General features: G+C 34.9%; 1 protein-coding gene across 1 annotated transcript in view; it reads right to left on the bottom strand.

Annotated features, from left to right (window-relative positions):
* Positions 1-3,505: 3,505 nt before the first annotated feature.
* The window catches only part of LOC134532266 (constitutive coactivator of peroxisome proliferator-activated receptor gamma-like), a 63,082-nt gene continuing 58,084 nt past the window's right edge, over positions 3,506-8,503 (bottom strand). The window contains exon 7 of the mRNA XM_063368688.1: positions 3,506-3,853. Coding sequence (XP_063224758.1) covers positions 3,800-3,853 — 54 coding nt within the window. The 3' untranslated portion in view covers positions 3,506-3,799. The remainder of the gene's footprint in view (positions 3,854-8,503) is intronic.

Below are 8,503 nucleotides of genomic sequence, written 5' to 3'. Positions count from 1 at the left end.
TACATGGGTAAGTAAGTACTAGGACCTGAGCAGCTACAGGTATTTTACCTTAAATATAAATTTTATAAAATACAAAATGTTATTTTTGCTTGCTTCTTAATAATACTTTTCATAAAAATAATATTGTAATATTTGATATATTATTAATATATAGATATAACAATTTTATATTTCAAATACACCTATCCCTCACTTAGAACAACTAATTTGTTCTTAAAAAATGCTCGTGTTATTCGAAATCACGTATTCTGAAGCATTAGTTTCCATAAATAGCAAGGCTAATTTATTTAATGTGTTCCAAAATTGTGTACGAAAATATACTTTACGTAATATAAATGCATTGAATAACACTCAACATTAAATATGTCACACCATTTTTTATATGCCTTCCATTGCACTTTGTATGACAAATAAGACACCGCTTAACGGAAGATACGTGGTTATGTACTTTATCGTCAGTCAGCTGGCTGACTTGCCCGCCCGGGCGTGACCTTCAACTCACATCCTTTCCAAACTATCCTTACTGACAGTAAAACCGATATTACTGTCCGGATAGTTACATTTTAATTTTTCAGAAATTAAAGTGCTTATTCGCATATCACCACCTGGTTCACACCAATCCTGTCAGGCCAATAATTATTTTTTTCTTTGCAACATTCATTTAAAAACCTTTTCCACGTGAATCATCTGTTCATTTCTGTTGTGGTATCTAATGTCAAATATATTTGCACTAGTACAACCAACAGCATTAGACTAATATAAACTTTTGGTAAGAGTCCTTATTTCGTACGATTGTGCGCACAGTTGACTTGCTTAAAACTAAAGTGTGACCGACATAAGCGTGGCCTTCATGACCATCTGCACGCCATAATACTTATAGTTTTGTCTCAAATACTTGAACACGATGAATTATGAGTGATCAAGCACGTACAGTTACCGGCAGCTGAATGGGCAGTGAATTCCCTGCCACTGGCTAGACTGAGTTCACGGCCCGGTTTGTTGCCAGGCGACAACGGTAGGGTACGGCGGAATACGCGCGGATGTTAAAACATTTCGTCCTTTACACTCCATAGCCGCAATTTTACTTGCCATAGCTGATGTTTGACAATAGCCGATAGCGTACTCTCTTCCCCCCTTGTTTGGATAACTGTATCCCACGACACATCCGTTGTTTACAGAAGTTGAAACAGACTTCGTGGCGTTGTGCTCGACTTTTTTTTTGCCTGCTGAGATTTTGTGCTAATGGAAATTTACAGACGTGCTATTCAAGACTGGGGCAGTAAAATTCACATCGTGCTAAATGAATCCACGCAATCTGAAGACGTGCTAATAGGGATAGGTGTATGCTTAAATGAAAAACTGAAATGAACTAAAATTTCACATACACAAGACTAAAAAGTATAAAATAATTACTAATAACAATTTTTTATTACACCACATTTTTGAAATGAACTAAAAAGTATAAAATAATTTCTCTTGATCTCATAAATATTCAAAACCCTAATCATTATTTTAAAATGAAAAAGTGGGGCACATGCAATAAACATACTATGTTTATCATGTTACATAATCTGTATTAATGAGAAAACTCTAGATTCAATCCATATCGTTTGCAGTGCAATAAAATTTTCAGTAATGCTACTAATACATTAATGTTAAACATTTAGAGAGTATGTATTAATACATACTGTCAATGTTTAACATTTATGTACTAATAGTTTGATGGAAAGTTTGTAAAAGTGTTTGTTGAAATATTAATCCATAAATTATTATATATATTATATATGTATTTTTAAAAAAATTATTAGTAATAAGTGATTAGTAATTGCTGATTTTCTAATCGGCTAAAAGACGAACAGTTAACAAAGAATATTTCAACACAAGTATATGAATATACAAATTTGCTAGAATTGAGATAAGAATGTTGTGCAAGTTATGAGTGACTGTTACAAACGCACGAGTCGTAGATAAAAGGAGAAAAATGTGGACAAGAAACATGTATTGGATGCTGAATCTGCATTTTATCTATCCAATATATGATATTTCTGCAACTGTTCTTATCATTTTACAGTTATTATTGATCATATTTGATATTAATGAGATTTTTATAGAAGTTATGTTTGGAAGTACAAGACTTGAGAATTGTCCTCTGTTGCAGTTTCTTGTATCTTCGTGCTGAAGATTTCGTGGATATCTGTACGAGTGATGTAACACTAGCTCCTTGCACACGAGTGTCGGGCGGCCCGTAGCGTAACAACTATTATGTTTGTTCCACAATGCTCAACAATTTTGCAAGTGTTGTGCACAATACAGTCAATAGTATAAATTGCATCAATATTATTTACTCGGTCTAGAATGGGCTGAGCCAGGATTTGTAGACAATTTGAAACATTCAGCATGCATGTATGTATGTACACACTTATTTCTTCCTTATTTCGGAAAGAGTGGATGTTAAATAAAATTAACTTTATTCGGCACATTATTTTTTGTAGTTTATTAATCTTTAGGAATTTTAGATCTCTCTGAACTTGTTTGATAGCAAAGTATTTTATTGACTAACTCTGTCTCACAAGCCATGTTGATTTTAGTTTTTTTTTTTTATCTTTTTTTTTTTCAATCACTAGTTAAATTTTACTAGATACCTCCATAGCATTTGTTAATCTGCCACAAATATTTTCAACAGGTAGTCACTTGATCGATGCAAGAGGTGCAGTGGTCGAGTGGCCGGGCCCAACACCTCCCATTACTGCGATCCTGGTTTGATTCCTGGCGGGATCGAATAGTGGGAAACGTGGTGGACATTTCTGTAGCCTGTGGGTTTTCTCACGGTACTCTTGTTTCCAGCACCAAATCATTCTGCCGCTGCTCCATATCCATCTCACCTCACGCATCCATCAGGAACAGGCGGCCTGTCCCTCGGATAAGGCAGCCGGCTCCTACGAGTGTCGGTCCCATTCCATCCATGCAGACCCTGCCTCGAGCGGGCAACTTCATTTCGATCTTCATCTTCTTTCACTTGGTGCAATATCATGGGTGGGAAAAGTCGCGCAATTCATGATATTGCATTAAATTTAATATCTGTTGAAAATATTTGTGGCAGAACAAATGCAAGGGAAATAGGTATATAGTTAAAATTTTATAAACAGCCTTACAATAAAAGAAGTGAAGAAATTGATATAAACCAAAATGGTGAGTAAGACAGAGCTCTGACAGTGATATCACCGTCCTGCTGTGGTTGTGAAAGCTCACAATGTTTGCCTGGAAGCTCGCTCATTTAGTAGTTGGCTCTTGAATTTAACTAAAACCCAGGCCGCTTTTGGCCAAAACTTATACAAATAAATCTCTTCCTCTTGTTTTGATTGTTCCTCTGTTAAGGTGTCTGTGATTAGAAATGTGGCATTCTGGAACAAAAGTGCACTTCCTACAACTTTGTATTCAATTCCGTTCTGCATTTGGCTGTTGATTTGTTAAGTTTAGGATAAATTAATACTGAGTATGATCAGGATTCTTTGAAGAGATTTTAATATAGGTACATGCAATCGATCTTAGACTAATAAAATAGTGTTGTACAAAGAGTTTCCATATTTAAGGTAACATTTTGGTTAACATAACTTTTTTTTTAACACTTAACACATCTAATGATATTATTTTATTTTTAAAATACTAAAATAAAAAAGCTAAAAACATTAATACAAAAAAATTCTTAGCATAGTGTCTAAATTTAAAATGTTTAAAATATATTTGAATATATTGCAGTTGCAGATATGTACTTCTGCGGTGTTTTGCCAAAACACGTAGTTCACTCTCCGTACACAAACTTACGAATGGACAAGAATTCGCACTGGACCTGCCCCTGAAAGCAAAATCCAACACCAAATCAGAGTGAAAACTTTACAAGAATACAATAAATATGCCATCTTTTCTAAAGGAGCGAAAGCTATAGTGTGTGCATACTAACACTTCTCAAAATTTGATCTATGAAAAACAGCTGAATTATTGATTAATAAATCTGCAATGATAATTATGTATTAACAATAAACGTCAAGAAAAGTTTACGACAGCTGTTCCTAGCAAAGACTTCTATTTCTAACGATATAATCATCCACTCCCAGAACACAGCGGAAATAGTTCTTTTTTGGATCGTCTGCAGCTCCAGCAACTGAATTTCTTCCTCCACCTTGCATACTAAATTAACTCCAGTTAGCATCTGTAGGAGAAATTTGGTAGAAGGCTTAATAAAATTCCAAGTTTCCATAAAATCCCTATTTCTGATATTAAAAAAAAAACACACATTTTTACATTATAGTTTTAAGCAAGTTACTTTTATATAAAAAAAAAAACAGTTGACACTACACTTGAAAGAGTTTCAAAGGTATGTTAATATCTAGTCGTTCCTGTCTGCTACTGTGCTAGTACATTGCTATATCTATAATTGACTCTGCCCAGATACATTTCAGTCTTCAGTAGGATTTTATGAGCCAGGGTAGAGAATTTGTTGTGAAGAGTGATTGTTCAAAATAAACCAAATACTGAAGTACCACAAAAAAAATCATACTGTAGGGTAGAAAACCACTGCCAAATTTAAAGTTAATCATGTTTACAGAATCATAGGAGATATCTCTACTAAAAATATGTGTATTTTAATCAATTACACGGACATGGAAAAAGTATTGGTACTTTTTGGTATCTACTAATTTTATTTCAATACCAATACTTTTGTATTTGATACTTTATCAATACTTTTTATTTGTGTGTGTTAGAAAATTTCTAATTTTTAGGGAAAAAATTCCACCAGAAAATCATAAAAATAAAATTTTTATTACAATGCAAATAATTTAATTTTATGTAAATAAAAAATATTAATTTCAGTAAATATGGGGGAATTAACATTAACTTAAAAGTAAAGAAAGTGTATTTTGGGTGGAATTATATGTCTGCAGAGTCAAATTATGATTTTTCGGTGTGGTGCGAAGCAAAGCACAGTACAAGAAAAAACAGAACAGTAAAACCTCACTTTGTTTGAAGCATGGATGTTGTGTATTTTTATAAATATTTGCATGTATGTGAAAATTTTCTGAATCAATATATGTACATTTTTCATAGAAAACAAAAGATGGAATAAAAATCAATACCCCATGAGCTCCTACACACGTATCATGATAATACTTAACGACCGTTTTCCTAACTCCTTTTGAAACCGGCCGCTAGAACTTGCTGCTGGAGCAGCTATGTCGACTATCCAATTATTCCATTCGCAGGATCCATATGAGTACGTTTTAGCAGGTATTGTATCAAATAATTTTTTTAAAATATTTTTTAGTAAAATTAGTTTGATCTTGTTCCACAACTGGCCGTAAGGTCAGTCCCACCAGTTCTATTTACTTTTTTTTTTTTTAAAAAGGTGGGGAGAGAGATAAGGGAAAAAATAATGTTTTGTTTTGTTGCACAATGTCCTGCTTGCTAAATCCTAGATTCAAGAATATGCATTTTTAGGATCCCAGAGCTTGTGCAATAGCAACATCAATGATGCGTTGAGCAACAACAAATCCAGTCGCCACCCTTGGAACCACTAGCAAACCAGAAACATGCAATTTTTGGAGTCGTCACAAGACATTACCACACATCAAACAGAAAAAATAAAGATGAAGCAGGTTCATGTTTATAGCCTACTTCTGGCTGGAAAAAAGTATGAAATGAGCCTTTGGTAACAAGTGTCACTATTGTCAAATAATCCTTTGGTAACCTGTTAATTTCGATTCTTAATATTTATTTTCCTGATTTCTATGTATTTAATATATTTTTTTATGATGTCTTTTCAACGATATTATAAATGGTAATACATAAAAACTGTATTTGTTAAGCTCTCTGTAAAATTACAGGAAAATGGTCAAAGTATCATTATTTAGTACAGCATACAATTTTGTGTAGTATATGTTCCTGTACATTTCAGGAAGTACTTTACTAAAGTGTTAAGTACAAATTAAATTGGTTATTCATTTAAAGAGAGTGTATCGTGTAATTTTTTAATTGATTAGTTATAAAATCTGATTTTTTTTTGATGTGAATAAGTCTTTAAAATTGATTCCATAGTGGGAGGCAATTAAAAAAAATGAATGATAACAAAATCGGGGGATACAGTTTGGTGTTACATATCTATCATCTCCATCCAACATTTAATTACACGACTGGATAGCTAAAGGATCAAAGAATTCTTTACGCTAAGTGAGGACTGTAACGCATCGCGCGCGGTGGAGGGGGAAGCGCCGCTATTTTGAGGTCATTTTGCTGTGTTTCGAGATTTACATTTAGTATAACTTTTGACTCTGAGAAGTTACGACGTTCGTTTGAGTTTCAATCGTCAGCTCTCGTCAAAATCTATAGATTGCATACATAAAACATTAGTATAAAATAATTACAATGAATATATATAGTGTTAAAATAAAAATATATAGAATCAATAATATATAAGGTGGGCCTATACGCGTCAAAAAGCCAAATCCAAATACAGATATCACCATATGACCGAGTGAAGCAGTGCCGGGAACGTAAAAGAATGAATGCGGCCAAGCGGATCAACGACGGTGCCAGCACATCTGCAGCTGGGGCGGTTGAAATTATGCAAGTGGATGATGAAATCGCTTCTATATCGACGCCGGACTGTGTAGGCATCGATTGTGTACGATCGTCGATTATGAAGACACATCAGGCAGCAGCTAGTGCACGTTTCACTACGACGTTTGTCAACAGTCCATTCAGACATAAGTGTGATGTGTGTGATCGTCTATGGTTTCTGCGCTCATTGAAGCCAACAAGAGAAAAACACTTACCTACCGCTGCTTAATAATACTTTCCCCGAAGAGCCAGTGGCTGACTTTTAAACTGCGCGGTACGTGTAAGAAATCACTGGACTCGGACAAAGTGCCCACGTTGTCACGTTCGAACGGATTTGTGTATCCACCTAAGCAACATGGGTTGCCCGCATTAGATCCGATTAGTGCACGCCTAGCATCGCCGCGATTGCCGTTCATGCAGATACGTCGGTTGCGTTACGACGGCAGCTATGGTATCATCGGACAAGTAATTAATGTACCCGTGGATGTGGACATAATGGTGCGACAGCTACCGCATCAATTGGACGATCAATCGTTCGAGAAAAACGAAGAAAGAAAAAAAAGAACACAGGTAATACATAAATCTACGTATCTGAGCAGCGTGGTCAAAAAGTCAGTGGTAATAGCTTGGCTACAATTCTTACTTGGTCCACCATTGTACAAGCATTACGAGATTACAGTAAACTGGGATTAATTTCATGCTAACACAATAACCAGTTGTGTGGCATCCAACGCCACCGGTGATGATCCGATCAAGCATAGTGTGCTTTGGAATGTAGAACATTGTCTCGACCCTGGGGCCCTATTCTTGACGCTGCCGGAATAATTCCGGTAGCGGAATGATCCGCAAGTTTCAACCCGCTAGACAGCTAAATGTCTATTCTTGAAACTGCTACTGCTGCTACCGGAATCAACATTGTCGGGTTTATGAAATGTCTTTATGGAAGTGTGGCAATGTTCACTATTGTGTTGACGTCACTGGTAGAAGGCCAATCACAACGAGGGAAGGACCATTTATTATTAAAAGTTAAATTTTTTCTTTATACTTGTATCTTTTCTCTGGATGATGGACGTGGAGGTTATGTAATATGTATAATAAATACAAAACTAATAATTAAAAATTTATGGTATGGCTTATATGAAAAAAAATCGGGGAAATATATTGTGTTATGAAATGAACAACTTTATTTAATGTTAGAAAAAGTACTACAAACATACAAATATTTGCGAAAATATTTACAAATTCATGTGTTTTTTTAAATTAAAATTTACAATAATTCTTATCCCTTAAAAGTACTCGTTTTTTAGTTTATTGTTTCTGCTTACTTGATAGAATTTAAAATTCTTATCACTTAAAAGTAATCGTTTCTTAGTTTGTTTCTGCTTACTTTGCCGCAACTTTTTATGTTAGTGTAAAATTTGAGGTAAAAATAAATTGTATGCGGTGTTTCTTGATTCAGCAAACAATTGTGAATGTGCACATTAACTGCAAGTCAATACAAAATTATAAAATTTTATGAACATCATCTGGCAATTATATCATGGTGCGGGGGGAAATGGGTAAAAGTTCCGTATTGCGTATCCAAGTTAACATGTGATCCTGTTGGCATGATCCTGTACACCTGATCCTGTGGTACATGATGCTTATTTTTTTAGCAGTGGGCAGGCGCGTAGCGCCGACGCATTTCGCGCGACAGCGCGAAATGTGAAGTTATTTATCATATATGTAATTTATTTTTTACATCAGGTTTCGCGCTATCGCGCGAAACAAGTCGGGGCTACACGCCTTCCCACTGATAAAAAAGATAAGCATCATATAACACAGGATCAGGTGTACAGGATTATGCCATTAGAATCAAAGGTATATCTGGATACACCTGGATAAGCAATAC

Source organism: Bacillus rossius, chromosome 1 (assembly GCF_032445375.1).
Source record: "Bacillus rossius redtenbacheri isolate Brsri chromosome 1, Brsri_v3, whole genome shotgun sequence".
NCBI lineage: Eukaryota > Metazoa > Arthropoda > Insecta > Phasmatodea > Bacillidae > Bacillus > Bacillus rossius.
Note: the sequence above shows the minus strand (reverse complement) of the source record. Positions and strands in the feature narration are given on the sequence as shown.